The 17785-nt window shown below is 42.7% G+C and overlaps 1 protein-coding gene across 2 annotated transcripts in view; it reads left to right on the plus strand.

Moving 5' to 3' along the window:
- CADPS (calcium dependent secretion activator) overlaps positions 1-17785 on the plus strand; it is a 477637-nt gene that overhangs the window by 303085 nt on the left and 156767 nt on the right. For both annotated transcript variants that reach the window (XM_069560455.1, XM_069560454.1), the window contains exons 9-10: positions 6206-6272; positions 15408-15516. In XM_069560455.1, coding sequence (XP_069416556.1) covers positions 6206-6272; positions 15408-15516 — 176 coding nt within the window. The remainder of the gene's footprint in view (positions 1-6205; positions 6273-15407; positions 15517-17785) is intronic.

Raw genomic sequence — 17785 nt, forward strand, 5'->3', positions numbered from 1 at the left:
ACTTCTTGTTCTTGAAAACTTGTTCTTGATCACATTCCTCTTCCTGTCCCATAAGTCTTCAAGGTACCACTCATTTTCGTAGTCTCTCAATCAGTACTACCTAGAATGACCTACTTGAATATATTTGGGATTCCACTTTATTTCCCATGGGCTTATTTTCTATAATTAGATCAATTAAATCAAGTTAGCTGATAATGTTGTTTAAATCATCTAAATTCTTACTGATTTTCTATAAATCATTGAAGTCTGACTATAATTGTGGCTTTATTTCTTTCTGCTTGAGAGTTCTGTCCATTTTTACAGCATATATTTTGAAGCTGTCCATCTTTGCATCATACATTTTGAAGCTCTGTTATTAGATGCATCAACATTTAAAATGACTATGTCTTCTTGATGAATTGACCCTTTTATCACTATAAATTGATCTTTATCCCCAGTAATATTTGGCCCTGAAATTTATTTGGCATGACAGTAATAAATATAAACACTCCAGATTTTTTAAAAACTAATGTTGGCATCATAAATCCTTTTGCATCCTTTTATTTTCTTGCCTACTCGTGTCTTTAGATTTAAAGTGTATTTCTTGCAGGGATCATATAGTTAAGTCTGCCTTTTAAAATCCAACCTGAAGATCTCTGCCATTGGGCATTAAATATCCTGTTAATTGGGATATTTAGCCTATTTCTGTTTAATGTGGTTATTGATAAGGTTAAGTTTAAATTAAATTGGTATTTGTCATCTTGATGTTTGTTTTCTGTATATCCCAACTGATAGTTATTCCCTTTTTCCCTGCCTTCTTTTGAATTAGTTGAATACTTTGACTCCATTTTATCTTCTTCATTGTATTGCTTTATATAAATGCCAATTTGTATAAATCCCAAGTGACTAGAACATACTCCTCTCTGAACCTCATTTTGCTCAGCATAAGATGGGGGTAATGATAATATTTGTCCTAGAGGATTAAATGAGTTGATAAACGTAAAGCATGTAGGACAGGATCTGAACATGGGAAGAGCCACGGCCACAGCTACAGAAGAGCTGGTGGCGGTGGTGGTTGTCATCGTCCATGTCATTTGCTTTTGTCTATACTTTGCACGTTTTCTCAGTGCATGCCTCTTCCTGCTGAGATGCTGCAGGAAGATGGAAGCACCTGGAGCCTTAGCACTTGGTAATCTCTTTCATTCCTCAGTGAATGAAGGGAAGCTTCCTAGTAGTAGTAATGGCTTTTGTCCTCTTGTGATTGGTCTTCTTAGGGAAAAGTCTCATGAAAAATTTCTAGCAACAGCAACAAAAAGGGATCTCTGCCTTATTATATCGTGACGGTCCAGGCACCATGGTGACACAGGAGTAGCGGGACACAGAGGAGAGCTAGTATAGCCTCCTACATGCTGAGGACTGAGGCGCACGCTGCACTTCAGCCCAGGCGGCACCAGTTCTTCGTTTCTAGGCTCCTCCGTGACTTCTGGTTCCACAGTCCCCCCAGAATGAAACCTCCGCCTCCCTGGTTTCCAGGTCTGTCTTAGCCACCTTCACCCCTTTGTAAGGGGAAAGTGATTCTGGCAGATGTCGCGAGGGGGCCATGTACTCTTCTCCCTGCGCTGGAGGCTCATCCCTAGGCACCTGAGGAGACACCCGAAGATACACAATCAGCATTTCCCCACGAATAGTCATTGAACACCCTCCGTGTGCTCCCCTGGGACTAAACACAGACAATACTTAATAAACAGAGCTGCGGACATTCACAGACTCTGCTTGGAAGACTGCCCCGTGCTTTTCTTTTTACACAAATGACAACTATGCGAGCCTCACCCTGGGTGCTCCTCTGCTAGGTGGTCCCAGAGCAGAGGGATGCTGGCGCCAGGGACTCCTCCATGCATTTGTTCAAGATTTCCTGGACCCAAAATTGAACTGAACCCAAGTGGATCTTTCTCCTCCCTTTGTAGTCCTTTATAGTTCACACTGGACTCTCGTATAGCTAAAATGCCACCAGTGAATGGCAGGGATGTCAGTGTCTCACAGGCATGGATTTTAAGAAAATGTTACAAGCAAGGATATGTTAGAAGCATGATGCAGAGTTTTGCCTGGAGCCTCAAACCCAAATATGTGAACGTTGCTTTATTTCCCAGTAGATGTGTGCCAGAAGCTGAACACAAATTGAAATAGAGAATCGAATGATGAATCCTTTACAGAGTTGGTAATTGCATATATTGGGTTGACCAAAAAGTTTGTTCGGGATTATCTGTGACAGCATATGAAAAACCCAAACAAACTTCCTGGCCAACTCAATAATTCTTTCTACTAGGACTACTATTTTTTACTACTAATAACAACAAACATCCATAATGCCTAACATTACTGAGCACTTACTATGTGCCAGTTACTAGGTAAGTCATCTTCATCACTCCTCACAACAACCAAATGAGGTAGATGCTGTGCCATCTCCATTTGACAGCTGAGTAAACTGAGGCATGGGTAGCTAAGCCAAAAGATAGCTAATGGCAGGCTAATTCCCACCTCAGTACTTCCATCTTGAGTTGAAGATATAACTGTTCAGCTTAGCTTAGGCTCACAGCGCTATAATATTCATCTGTCTATTCCCAAATCCAGATTTCTACATATCTGGATGGCTTGAAGAGACAGCTGAAGGCCACTGCCCACACGGGTCTGTCTGTGGATTGAAGAGCTGGAGTGTGAGGTGGGAAGCAGGGGGAAAACCACCTGTACATCTACAGTGAAAGAATTCCATCTGCTCCAGGTGCATTCCATTCTGCTTAAGGAGCATGTTCCAACCTAAGAAAATACAGAGCTGGAGCTGGCTAGACAGAAACAGTACATTGTAGCCCTCCATTTTTCTCAGTTTTGACATCTTCTGTTATGTGCCAGATTAGCAATAAATTCTGAGGAAAACCTCAGATGGAAAACCCTTCTTTCAGGGAAACCAAATGATACTTTCTAAAGGAGGATTAATTTTTCTCTGATCCCACTCAGCTTTCCTATTCAGTAGCTTTTAACCACAAGTCTTCTCTGATTGGAATAGCCGTTCATGTTCTTAGTTCAATAAAAAAGCCAGTGTTTGTGATTTGCAAGAGGAAGAGTAGCATGCTCCAAGGGCAGTCTAGAGCCACTGTTCCAGGTGTAAATTCTGGTGATGTCATTCACCAGCTTGAAGCCCTAGAGAAGTTACTTGAGCTTTCTGAACTTCATTTCCCTTAGCTGTAACATAGGAGTAATAACATAGTGACATACTGAGTAGTAAGTTCTTACTTTGTGCCAGATATTGTTCTAAGCACTTTCTACTTCATTAGCTACTTTAATCCTTACAGCAGCGCTTTAAATAGGTACTATTATTCTTATCTCCATGGTACAGAGGACAAAACTGAGGCAGAGATGTTTAGTAACTTGCCAAAGGTCACTCAGGAACCTAGGCAATATAGCTCCAAATTCAAGCTCTTAACTCCTCCAAGTGGGTATAATCAATTCATGTAAAGTACTGGGCACAACACAGAAGAATAGTAAGACTTCACTAAGCAGTAGCTAGTATTTCTGTTATGACGGAGAAAAACTAATGATTCCATATGAATTATATTCTGCAACTTCAAGTGAACTCGTTTTCCTACTTGCATTCTCCTCAGTTAAAACTACACTTTATGGGACTTCCCCGCCAGTCCAGTAGTTAAGACTTTGCCTTCCGATGCAGGGGGTTTGGTTTGATTCCTGGTCAGGAACTAAGATCCCACATGCCTTGTGGCCAAAAAAGCCAAAACATGAAACAGAAGCAGTATTGTAACAGATTCAATAAAGACTTTAAAAATGGTCCACGCCAAAAAAAAAAAAAAATCTTAAAAGAGCTGTAACTCTTTAGATGTAGTAGCTGTGTTTGTGTTTTTTGAATCTCTTTATACAGATTTAGGTCAAGAAGAAAGAAAAAATGGGTAGTAGCTGCTAGAAAAGTATGAGACTGTTACAGTCTTACCAGTCATTACTAAAAATGCAGAAACCTTTGCCCATTGTCTTTATTTGATCTTTCATTTCATCTGTTTCCCTGTGTACATATGTGCAAGGACAGATCTTACCACATATGGAGCTGTTAATAGCTGTTAGTAATGATATGCTTATGTATGTTTTATAATTAGACTGACATTCATTGTGCATCTACTTCTTGCCAACTTTGTGCTTATGCTTCACAAGCATCATCTCATTTAATCCCCACAACAACCCTGCAAGAGAGAGCGGTTTCTAGCCATGCTTTTCCAGAGTACAAAGTGGTTAAGTGTTTTGTCCAACACCTTGGATTAAGCAGAAAAACTAGAACTGGAAGAATACACTCTTAAGCAGTACAAACCAATAATCCCCTCTCTCCTTAGACCTGGCTGAGGCTTCCTTTTAAGGTCCATTTCTTCCATGGATACATTAATATATTTCCAGAAGGTTAAGAGCACTGTCCAAGGCAGCTAGGTGATCCACATAACCAGAGCTGACTGTGTTGGCCTCAGAGCTGATAAATTTACCCGCCAACCAGCCTTTTCCACAGCCTCAGCCACCATCCTCTGGTCTGCACCCCTGTAACCATCTCCTCAATGATTTCCCTGCCTTCCCTCTTGCCCTTTTCAATCTACAGTGCATTAAGCACTCAGCAACTGCTAGAATCATCTTAATTAGAAAAAAAAAATGTGTCACGCCCCCTGCTTGAAACCCTCTCATAGTTGCGCATTCTTATTTCGATTGAGTGTATTCCTGATCTAGTTGACCCATTACCACTGATGCTACACAACACCGTTTATGATACACAGATAAGCATATAAAGAGTTACATATTTTAATGTGTACTATGCAGTATAATATAAAATTAGTATATAAATATAAACATGATATGACAATTCCTTTAAAAATAAACTTATTCATGTTAAATAAGTTAAAGGAAAAAAAGGCAAGTAAATTATATGATAGATGGATCGATTTGGAATAAATCATGGAAGTGCAGTGTGAGTGGCTGAAATTGGGGGCCCCCCTCATGTCTACAGGGGAGACTCAGTGAAAGTGTTTCCCCAGGGAAATCCATGCTAGAATGTGCAGATGGTAGGATCCGTCCTGAGGCCAGAAGGAAGATGCAAATCATTCTGGTCTGTGGTTAACCATGGCCCTCAAATGTGGGCTGAGACTGAAAGAGGGGAGGTGTGAGCAGAGTGAGGAACTTTGCAGGAGGTAAAAATCAGCTACACTTGCGGCTGAGGAATATGCTTGAGGACCCAGATGACTCTGGTCTGTGGCTTGAAGGTCTGACTGCTTTGGCCACCAGCCACTCCCAGAAGCCCCTGAAATTTGTCAAACAGTGTATGTTTTCATTAGGTGCATTCTTCATTACATTCCAGAGCGGAAATTCTGTCTGATTGCAGGTGAAGTGGGAACTTGGAAGTAGGCCAGTTGGTTTTTGATTAGCAGGTAAAGCCAGTTTGGGAACTCGGGGATTTGAATGCATTTGAGTATGACCAGGTCTCTCTTCACCTGATCCAATAAAGCCTGAAAAGCACCAGCCTCACTTCCTTAATCAGTGCCAATTCAACATGTATCAGTCCACAAGGCCGGGCGTGGGGGATAATTCATGAATCAGTAACAGTCAGTTACACTGATAATAGAATCTTTGAAGTGTGCCTTTGTAATTCTTAACCTCCCTTAATTTTTTTTTTCTTTTTCCTGTATGAAGAATGATTTCCATCAACAGACGAGCGTTTGGGGGAGGAAGGAGAGGTGTAGGGAGGACTTGCTGCGTCAGCTTGAGTCTTCCTTTCTGTATCATACCTTCACCAGAATCACAGCAGAAGCAAACAAGAGAAGTTTTTCCCGAGTAAGACTTGAGGAGAGGTGAAAGAGTTAGAGTTGTAATATTTAGCACTATTCTTTTCTCTCTTGTGCAGCAGCAGGAATTTCCCTACCTGCAAGACTCTTAGCACATAAACAAATTAAGGGGCAGTATAACATTTTCCAAGGTGCTTAACCTGACAAGGAGTTTAAGTCGAGTCTGATGATGGGCCACAGTGCTTTCTATAAGTGGAAGTAAATCCTGCCTCCTGTTCCTTATCCTCAACCACACCCCCGAATCTGCTTTCTGTTTCTGAGCCCTGTGAATTTCCTTCTCCATGAGCACCCAGCAATTTAAACAGTGCACTTGCTCAAGCTTAATGCACCTCTGGTCTTTTTCTTTTCTTTAGGTATTTATGGGCCATCGGTAAGAATGTCTGGAAGAGATGGAAGAAAAGATTCTTTGTCTTAGTGCAGGTAACTCTTCAACTCTAATATCAAACTTAAGAGCCATTATTTTTAAACACTTGATAGGATTCATTAATGTTTTGAGGGTTCCCTGGTGGCTCAGACAGTAAAGATTCCACCTGTAATGTGGGAGAGCTGGGTTCAATCCCCGGGTTGGGAAAATGCCCTGGAGGAAGGCATTGCAACTCCACTCCAATATTCTTGCCTGGAGAACCCCCGTGGACAGAGAAGCCTGGTGCGGGCTATAGTTCATGGGGCTGCGAAGAGTCAGACATGACTGAGCAGCTAAGCACTTTAATGTTTTTCATATAATTTACCTTAAGGGCACAAAGCTCAAGTGTTTAACTCGATGAACTTCTATTTATTATATATCCATGCAGTCACCATTCAGAGAGATACAGAACATTTCCAGTGCCTAGATGCCTCTTTTTCCTACTTCTACATCACTTTAAAATTCTGAACATTAATACATGCTAATTATTTTTTAAATTCTAACAATATAGAAATATATATGAAAGGTGGTAACAGTAGACCCTCACCCCTGCCAGTGATGCAGGGCCCAGGGAGAGAGCAAGCATGTGCCTGTTTTACAAGAATCTGCTGTTTCTAAAAGCATTAAGATTGTCATTATGAGAAAAGCCAGAAGTTAGTTGGACTTTTTACATCTTTTTCTTTGTTTCATATGTTTGGTTGTGAATTACCTGTGGAAAAACATTCCAATCTCACTGATTTCTGAGGCTTCCAGATCCCCAATAATTAAGATTACCTTTCTAAACATATCTTTCCACATAGATGTTTTTTTAAAAAATAACCAAACTCTTCATGTTTTTTATTAACTTTTTTTTGTGTGTTTGAACACAAATTATTGTAGACACTGAGTTTTCCTTTTTGATGTCCTTTGGGTTTCTCCAGTTGGTACTGTTACTAACCGTGCAGCCAGGAACGTCTCTGTATATATAGATGCAGGTGTAGGTACAGACGTTGGTACTAATAATACACTAGAAATATATAAATGATATCACTGCTCTCTTCTGTGCTTCCTTAAGAAAAATATAATTCCAGAATAGTAATATGTATCCTTGAAAAATCTCGCTCTTCTTTTTTTTTTGGTTTGTTTGCTTTTTGCATCAGGATTTTTCAGTTTATAAAGAAATTTGCCATTACCTCTTTTTAATTTGTAAGTTCCACCAGAGCATGTAAACTATAATTCATTTTGTCAGAATTAATTTATGCTGTACTTTGAAACATGTCATAAAGTGAGTCAACTTGTAATTTAAATTTAAGTGACTAAAGGTGTTTCTGGGTTACTGTGTAGGCTATGGGGCCTCCCTGGTAGCTCAGCTGGTAAAGAATCGCCTGTAGTGCAGGAGACCCTGGTTCAATTCCTGATTTGGAAAGATCCCCTGGAGAGGGAAATGGCTACCCACTCTAGTATTCTGGCCTGGAGAATTCCATGGACAGAGAATCCTGGCAGACTACAGTCCTTGAGGTTGCAAAGAGCCTTGACTAGTATTTTGGGCTCTACCAATTCTGAAACCTCACAGTAAAGCAGCTGCCCCTTAGTCTAAATGGCCCTAGAAGTTCTACCAACTCTGAGCTTCTAAGGCTAGACCTTCTGTGGCTCTATTCAAGCCTCTGCTGAGCCTCTCAGGCAGACTTCATCTCTCTAGCTGTAAGCAAGACATGATCTTTGCTTTCATGATTGCTGTAGGGTACAACAAAACCTCGAAATAAATTAGCCAAAGGAAAACTTTGGAATTTTTCCCACCCTTTCAAATGAGCCACGTCTAAGCGAGAGAAGACATTTAATCCTTCAGTACATTTCCTTGAAATATCAGCTAAGCAACATTTATCCAGTACCTATTTTGATTAGGGCACATTGATAGATCATAGAGAAGAACCTGGAGACCTAGTCCCTACTTCCAAAAGAGTATCTCTTAGAGTTCCTCATAAGCAGACAGCAGAAACAGATGCAAAGCAATTATGATTTTAAAAAATGTATTTTGGAAGGCTTTTGTGGTAGTTGATACAGTGGTTGCAAAAGCTACTTCCCAGAGGAGTTCCAGAAACCCAGGCAGCAGGAACCACGGCCAGTGTCATTGCTGTGGCTGTAGGACAGATCAGCTCTGACCATTTTCTATCCTTGCATCTCCACTCAAGGGTCGAATTTGAGACAGGGAGCTGGCTCAGTCCAGCCTGTGTCACACACCCGGCTTTTCACAGGGCAGGCCGTGGCACTTTGACTCAGTGCCACTGAGCTGTCTCCAGTGCAAAATCAGGGTGCCGTTACCAGACGCAGAAGTGAATGCTGAGCAGGCACAAACAGGTGATACCGACTCTAAGGAGAGCATGTAGGTTGAGAGAAACAGACATCAAAAGAAGTAATGCTGGATTATGGGTGATTCTCCCCTTCTGTGCCTCCCACTGGGCAGAGCAGCCCAGCTAGACTCACTTGTGAGTCTGGCCTCCTGCATAGACAGTGTGCTGCTTCAGGGTCAGTTCTGTTTCTGATTCCTCCAGCTGTCCTTCCCTCCCCTCAGCTCCAACACATACCCCATCCTGCTCAGTGTCTGGCATGCTTACTCAGGAAGTGTTTGGTGGAAGAAAGAAGGCAAAGGAGGAGAGAGAGAGCCCAGGCAGTGCTTCAGGTGGTTCTGAGAAAGGAAAGGTCATATGGCTGCAGAGTGGCTGGCGACACCTTCTCAGAGGAAGTGGGACAAGCGGACTTGTCATGTGATACAAAGTCTCGTCTCCCACTGTGGCAGCCGGTTCCTGGACACAAGACTTTCCTCTGAGAATCTTTGAAATGACAGAGTGCTTAGGAGATGTGGCTGATCTACTTCGGGAGAGATTTCACTCTTCAGGAAAAAAAAAAATTAATTGTGCTGAAAATGTTACTGAAGCTATGTCTATACAATATGTACTGAACCCGAAAGAAGAGAATGATTGTTGTAAACCAGGCAACTGGAACACAGACATTTTAGGGCATTCACACCAAGCCTTCTACCAAAAGAAGATAAGAATCACCCAGTAGCTACAAACCAAGCTCTGAGCTCACTTCTGAAAATCATGAAAGAACATTGGAGGCCCAGCTAAAGCTCAGCATCTTTCCTACAAGGATTTTGTGAGATGTTTCATGTACATGTGATACTCATTCACTTTAAAGCGCCCTTGCGGTACACTGGGTACAGGGATCCCTCAAACTAAACCTGTTTCAATCTAAACCCAGTGCTTCCCTTAACACCTTCTATGGCTTACAGAGATGATACGACAGCCTTACCATCACCAAGGTAACGGGGGAGCCAGGAGGAGAGCTCAGGTTTTGTTGACCTTTTTGTCCTGTCCACTACAACAATGTCTCAGAGCAGTTTTAGTGGCCTGCCTGGAAAATACTGCGTCACTTTTGGATTCTGCTCATCTTTTCATCTCTGCTGTTTAGATGATCACACTTACAGGCACTCTGTGAAAATGATAAACAAAAACTTAAGCACTCTGAAACAACCCCAGTGCCAACAGAACTGCAAGAGAGAAGTTCAAGGCCCCAAATCCTGGCCCAATTCAGGGAAACCAAAAATACCCCAAGTTGCTTGAAGAGAAAGATGATGGTCCAAATGGTGCCCATTGGCGCCGGGCAGCTGCATGTGGTATGGAATCCAGTCTAACAGACAGATGATTTTGAGTTTCTTTTCAGCCACTGCACCGTTCCACTGACACCCAGCATGCAAAAGTAAAAACAGGAGAACCTGGACTTCCTGGTGGTCCAGTGGTTAAGACTCCACGCTTCCTCCACAGAGTCTCTGGTTCCTACTTGGGGAGCTGAGTGTGTGGTGCGGCCAAAAACAACAAACAGTAGAACCGGTCTGATCAAATCTGAGGATGGGTGAGGGAGCTGGGAAGAAGCAGATCCCCCACCCTGTCCTGTCCTGACTCCCCAGCAGCCTCAGAGGGGTCTCTGTGGACAACGTGAAGCCACCACTTAGGAAGCACAGCTACCCACGTGACTCAATGAATGTTTGTTTCCTCTCCATTCGGACGGAGTGTTTTTTTATAGAGACTTGGTGATGTATCATTTCCAATAGGATCCTGAGTTCCTTTAGATTTAATACAAGGAAAATTGTTTGGAAAGCCTAAAGAGAGAACATATCCAACGCCAGTCTCCTCAGAGTCCATCTCCTCTCCCACCCCAGCTGTCTGTCTCTCTCTCACACACACACACGCACATGGTCTCCTTTTTTATCCATAATGCAGAATTTTTGCATTCTGTCTTAATGAGATTTCCTTTTAGAGCTAAGCTGCTACCTTGGGAACAAAACAAATAGCCTGTTAATGGACTTCCTACTAACCAGGGACTAAGGCCACCCTTTGAGGAGTGTTGAGCCAAAGCAGCAATTCCCGTGTATAAGGATCAAGGCTAAAATGATGGTGAGTGACTAGAGCCTGCACCACCGGCCCTGGTAGGAATGAAGCCCTTTCAGGGGGTTTCTGTGACAGAGACTTCAGTGTTGCTCTGCCGTGTTTTCCGGTTATGGACCTGGACTGTCTGGACTGCGTGTTGTTTAAAATGCAGATTCGGGAGCCATGCAGAGGCCTCTGACACAGAGAAGACTCTGAGATGGAGCTCAGGAACCTGTGTCCTTGACACGCAGCCCAGGAGGTGCTGGTGCAGGGTGTCCAGAGACCACCTGTGAAGAAACACTGCTCAGAAGTCATCGTCCCTGTTAAACCAAGTCTCTCATTCCTTGTAGACTATGCTTTCTCAGAGTACATGTTCTCCAAGAAAATGAGCATCAGGGTAACTAAACTGCCAGGGCCGTGGTCAGGACCAAGCGCATTGATTACCATTGTCAGGAACTATGACCAGACCGCTGCTAATGATGATTAGCCCCACTCTGAGCTTCCCATCTTGGGTTGGAAGGGGAGGAGTGGACGCAGCCAACTCCTCATCCATATCAGATTAGAAAGCCTCACCTCTATCATCTTCTTATTTTAAAATATTTTTCTTCCACACCCCCATGATTTCTTGTTAAAATCAGTTTTTAACTGGTCTTCAGTCAAATTATTTCTGAGATACTTGTCCCCTTTTAGCACCTTTATATGATTTCTCTAATAATGCTGATAATTCTATTTTACGGCCTCTCGGAGTTTACAGGGTGTGTATCAAGCTGGTCTTCACAATGTTTCTGTACTGTAGTGAGGACCCATCTTACCCCCTCCACCACCCAAGTTCCACATAGGAGGAAACAGAAGCCGAGGCTGCTTAAATGACTTGCCCAGGAGCAACAGCTCATAGACCACCAGTGTGCAGCCTCACACAGGTCTTCTGATTGCAGGTGGCTTCCATGACGCCAGACTCTTAGATGAAACTGGGCAGTCACAGCGGCCTACAGCTCTCTCACTTGCATCAGTTAGAACCTAAGTAGTCCCGAAATAATATCTTGTCTCTGATTCCCTAGAGATAATATGAAAGTGAAGTGGAAGTTGTTGTCGCTCAGTCATGTCTGACTCTTTACAACCCTGTGGACTTAGCCCACCAGGGTCCTCTGTCCATGGGATTTCCCAGGCAAGAATAGTGAAGTGGATTGCCATTTCCTTATCCAGGGAATCTTCCCGACTCCGGGATCGAATCCAGGTCTCCTGCATCGCAGGCAGATTCTTTGCCATCTGAGCCACCAGGGAAGCCCTGAGAAAATATAGAAATAACATAATGTCCCTAAATTCTGACCATTCCAACTTTCTAAAATATCTAAATCTGAATAAGCTAGCATATTGCCTGATAATATAAAGCACCTCATAATACAATAGTTACCACCCAGAAATCAATATTAAGTTAACCATGAAAGTGAATTGTAAGACATGGAGTATGTGAATGATTAGTCGCTGAACGAATGTTCATTCTTGCCACTCAGCTTCACAAGTGCCCTAAAAGACGTTTATATTTATATTCTGTAAACAACAACCATCAACCTGAATTAGCTTAAGTTTTAGAAGAATTTTATTGGTTAGTTATTAAATTACTAATTAGCTAAAGAGTGTTTTGACATGGCTGGATCCAGAGCTTAAACAAAGTCACCAAGACTCAGTCTCTATCTGAACCATTTCTTTGCTTTTTTTCCTGTTATCTTTTTATCTGTCCCTACTATTTTATCAAGAACATTTTCAAACATATAGAGAAATTGAAAGAATTTTACAGTGAAAACCTCTAAAAGCACCGATTAAATTCTTCTATTAGCATTTTACTATACTTGTTCCATTATAAATTTTTTTAAAATTACAAATCTCTTACCTATTTATGTATCATCCATTCATCCATCCACCCACTGATTTTTGAGCAGCTTCATTGCTTATAGAATCTCTTGACTGTGCTTTCCTCTAAACTGGCTTCATTCTTGAGGAGCCCTCTCCATGTAGCAAACTCTGGCAGGTCAGGGATTATAAGGCTTCACTGTTGTTCAGTCACTAAGTTATGTCCGACGCTTTTTGACTCCATGAAGTGTAGCATGCCAGGCTTCCCTGTCCTCCACTATCTCCCAGAGTTTGCTCAAATTCACGTCCATTGTGTCATTGATGCCATCTAATCGTCTCATCCTCTACTGTCCCCTTCTCCTTTTGCCTCCTTTTACAACAGTTTGGCAAGTCCCAAACCCTTGCTGTTCCCTCACACATGAAGATCTCTAGAAAATCTGAGGTTCCTTGCAATAATTAGAAATATTTAAAAATAAATCATTCCTTCTGTCCTCCTTTTTTTCCCAAAGTAAGTTGCCAAATTCCTTATTAAAATGGTCCTGATAAACCAATTTCTTTGAGCCCAGTTTGTCTGGAACAACTTCAACAGTATTGCCAGAAGGGGGCAGCAGCGTACAGCTCTCCAAGAAGCAAGACTCTAAGTAGATGAAGGAAAAGTCAAAAAGCCCCAAGCATGTAGTAATAGTAAATGCCTGAACCTTGAAGTAGCACCTTTCCTTTGTGATGTTTCGCTGATCTCAAATAAACTTCCCCAACCCTCTGTCTGGCTGATCATCACATTAATGTGCTATATAATGTCCAGTTTACCAGAGAGGTGAAGAATATCATTGCAGACCAATTTCAACAATATCTGTTTACTCTCAGGTATGGAGAATCAGGTGTCTCTGGGATCAGTAATGGACTGGAGTAACATGTAAATCTGGAAGGGAGGAAACCTCTTTATTGGATGATAATACTCATTTTTCTAGAATCAATTAGTGAATCAGACTCAGTGAATGCCCATTACATGGTAGATTTTGCTCATGGCACGGGGAATATAACAAAGATATATGATTCTCTAGGAATGCCTTCAAAGGACTTATAATCTGGTAGGCAGATACACTTGCTCAGCTGCTTTGTAGGAGAAAGTAGTGCCAAATGTAAGGAAACTGCTTACATAAATGCATATATTGAGTATTTGCCAGGTGAATATCACACACAATGTAAAAAGCTCTTCACCACTCAATTTATTCTTCTGCCACAATAAGACAGGTAAAATACAGAGAAGGACTCTGAGTTACATGTGTGAGAACTTAGGAGAGCTGGGATGAGGTCCCAGGCCTATATGACCCCTACACAAAGCTTCCATTCTTAATCCTCCTTTTTAGAAGAAGATGCTTATTGCAAAGCATAATATATGTCCACTTACGAACATACTCTTAGCAGCTTTATGTTTCCCTTGAAGCCCATCGAGACCCTGCAGTATAAGGAACAGATTCTGTAAACTATAAGCACAGTAAAGAAATCCAAGTTAGGCAGAAAGTTTTCATCAGGAACCAACAGAGGGCAGCAAGAGATAAACCAACCAATGAAACATTCTCCCTAAGACTCCTGTTATCTTACTGCTGGGACCTTCAGGCCAGGGACTGTGGGAGATAAATGCAGGATTTGAGAGCTCTAATTTCTTACCATTTAAAAAAAGGACAAATCTGATCCATGGAGGAGATAAAAAAAATATCCCCTGCCGGGATCAAAGTTCACTTAGTAAATGTCTGTTTTAATAAAGGGAACTAAGAGATGAGGGATGTGGCACTCCTCCAAGACATTTGACATCCACGGATGGCAAGTATGCCCCTGAGCTTTCAGCCCGAAGCCTGAAGGATGCTTGCTCTTCCCTGGGCTCCTTGCAGACAGGCTGGATGCAGAAATGCTCAGTGTCCATGCTGGGTCTGGATGCACTGTGGCGACAGGATCCTGAAGGCCGGCCTGCAGCTGTGGAGCATGCACCCAGCACTGATGTGGGCGGAGGCTGGTGAGGGACAGGGGCTGAGGGTGGCTCTCCCGTGACTGGAGCCTAGAGATCAAGCACTCATTGCTTGTGACAGCATGTCACTCCTGCACTTGTCTGAGATGAAGGGGAGACTTTTCAAAGCAACCAAAGGCACCCCTTCCATGGGAAGGGCGAGGAAGAAATGAGATGTGTGGCTCAGTGCAGAGAATTGACCTGCAAAGCATAAAATACTAAAAGAAATGGAGGCGGTGTAAATAGAAATCGAGGCCCTAACTTATGACTGAAAGACCTGTGCTGAGTCTGAGAGCATGACAGCCTCAGCCAGAGCCAGGGCCAGAGTCACAGGCAGGAGCTATAAACTTGCTGCCATGCAACCAGTTTTGACCTACCCAGATGTGAATTTCATGTAGCTTGGCCCAATTAAAATATAGCAGTAATGATAATAGCTAACTTTTCTCATGGAGAAGGAAATGGCAACCCACTCCAATGTTCTTGCCTGGAGAATCCCAGGGACGGGGGAGCCTGGTGGGCTGCCGTCTATGGGGTCACACGGAGTCAGACACGACTGAAGGGACTTAGCAGCAGCAGTAGCAGCAACTTTTCTCAAGCACTTCCTAAGCATCAAGACAAGATTTGAAATGCATTTCAGATATGAACTCATTCAATCCACACAATAAGGCAGTGACAAGGTAGGTTCTCAGATTATATCCATCTACAGGTGAGGTATCAGGCCTAGAGAAGTCTCTTAACTTGCTCCAAGTCACACAGCCAGGAGATGGAAAAATGCAATCTGAACCCAGCTCCAGAGTGCAGGGCCTCAGGGGAAAGGACAGGCTTGAATGGGGAGGGTTTATGCAAGGAAGACGGACTCTAGGGAATCAACCTCACACGTCTCTGCTTCTCCTTTTCAGGTGAGTCAGTACACATTTGCCATGTGCAGTTACCGGGAGAAAAAAGCCGAGCCTCAGGAACTTCTCCAACTGGATGGCTACACCGTGGATTACACAGACCCCCAACCAGGTACCTGCCCACCTGCTAGGCCATGAACTCACAAAGCTCTTTCCCTTCCCTCCATGTTGGACACTGAGCCAAGTTACTAGGGCGCCACAGCCACAGCTCACCATCCCCTGGAGGTTCTGTCCTGAATGAAGAAGGGCCAATTCCAATCTGGAGTTTGTTTTCACTCAAGGGATCCTCATAAAACCAAAATGAAAATGTAGTACGTTTTTCTTTTATGTAGCTGTGCCCACCTCAAATTTTAATTCCACCCTAGAATGTTCAATAGAAATTCCTGAAAAAGAAGTCCTACATGTACTCTCATGAGTGTGTGTGTGTGTGTCTGTGTGTGTGTCTGTGTCTTATTCACCAGTGATGCGTGGGCTTGGCAGGTGTGTGTGTGTCTTATTCACCAGTGATGCGTGGGCTTGGCAGGGGTGTGTGTGTGTGTGTGTGTGTGTGTGTGTGTGTGTGTTGTGTCTTATTCACCAGTGATGCATGGGATTGGCAGGTGTGTGTGTGTGTGTGTGTCTTATTCACCAGTGATGCATGGGCTTGGCAGGTATTGTGTTTCCTGTCCAGATGAACCTTCCCTGTAGGTCCACGTTTGCTGAGTACAAGTCACAGTTATCTAATAGTACTTGAAAAGAAAATCTTCTCTAAACCGTTTTTTTTCTCCTAAAAGACACCAGTCCACAGCGTAGACATCCAAACTCAGCCTTATGTAACTAAGAGAACCACACAAATGGTAGTATTTCTCAGAAGTTCTACATTGCATAAGTTCTACATCCTGCCCTCTCACACCTCTCTCCAAACCCATGTTATCTTTTTCCCAGAAAGAAAAAAAAAATGAATAGAAATCTGCCTCAAGGAACCTTCAAAATGGGGGGGGGGGTGCGAAATCATTTCAGCATATTAATGAGCAACAGGCACCAACAGCCCTCTCCCAGAGAAGTTTATTTTTATGCCAAATCTGCACAAGGAAAGCATTTCCAACCATACTGCATTATTTGGCCCAAAACCTTTTTTTCTACTCCCATATTGCTCTTCCACATGCAACAAAATACACATAAAGGAAAAACAGAGTCTGAGAGAAGATGGGGCGTTAACCTGAAAAGGTGTAACTGGGAAGACCTCTGGCCCAGTTCACTTGGAAAAATTATCATCTCAGTGGGCGTCAGAATTGTCACTCCCGAGTGCTTTGGACCAGACCTGCCCCCTCAGACCTCCACGGATAATTCGCGTCCTGCCAGAGCATGATACAGAGCTGACCACGTGAAATGTGTCAGGACTTTAAACGCTCATCCTGGAAATCCCTCCTCATGAACAGGACCCTGGAGTCAGGACCCAGTTTCACGCAACAGCTAGAGCAAAGGATGTGGCCCCTGTATTAAGAAACGAACCCTTGTGGCATTCTGCAGTAGTTTCTTCTCAAATCAGGGCATTCCCTTCAGAGAAATAGTCCCTCTTTCCCAAGACCTCCATTTTAAAGTGGGAAACTCAGGGACCAATATGAGCAGGAAAAACAGCACTATTTTGTGACACTACCTCTTTTTAAGCCAGTTCCCTTTTCCTTTCCTCTACGTGATAGCATTTGGATTTCACTGCAGTCCACCAAGTACATAGGACCAGAATTGTCATCTCATTTTGTAAAGGAAGAAGCAGCGCTGGGACTTGAGGTCTAACCCATCTCACCCTTTGGCACCTGCAGTAAAACATGGCTATGTGTACAGCTCTAGAGAAGCTTGAGTTGTTATCTTCTCATATGGAAGCAAGCAGACCTCTCTGCAGTGGGGAGAAGGCTGTTCCATCTACATGCAAAAGGAGTAGCTGTGCACACACGTTATAAAAGCTTCTCTTCTTTTTCTTCACATTGATCCCCTGGGATATAATTTATAAATTCCTTTACCAAGGATGTAAATGGAAAGCAGAGTGATTATGTTCTTGAGAATAAAACAGAGTCTTCTCTGCCTTTCTGTGTGCCAAGTTCTAGTTATTTTCAAGCAACGTTTGATTGAAAATGGAGATGCAGATTCTCCCAATTGTCTTGGGAAAAATCTAACCTAGAATTTTTAAAAAAGTGATTATGAAAAATAATAGTTCCTGAACCCTAAACCTAACCAAGAACCAGAATCCTCCAGTTCAGATAAGCACTCTGGGGACTTCCCTGGTGTCCAGACATCAAGACTTAGCCTTTCAGTGCACATTTAATCCCTGGTCAGGGAGCTAAGATGCCACATGCCTTGTAACTAAAAAAAAAAAAAAAAAAACACATAAAATCAGAAGCAATGTT

Source organism: Ovis canadensis, chromosome 19 (assembly GCF_042477335.2).
Source record: "Ovis canadensis isolate MfBH-ARS-UI-01 breed Bighorn chromosome 19, ARS-UI_OviCan_v2, whole genome shotgun sequence".
In the NCBI taxonomy this organism is placed as follows: Eukaryota; Metazoa; Chordata; class Mammalia; order Artiodactyla; family Bovidae; genus Ovis; species Ovis canadensis.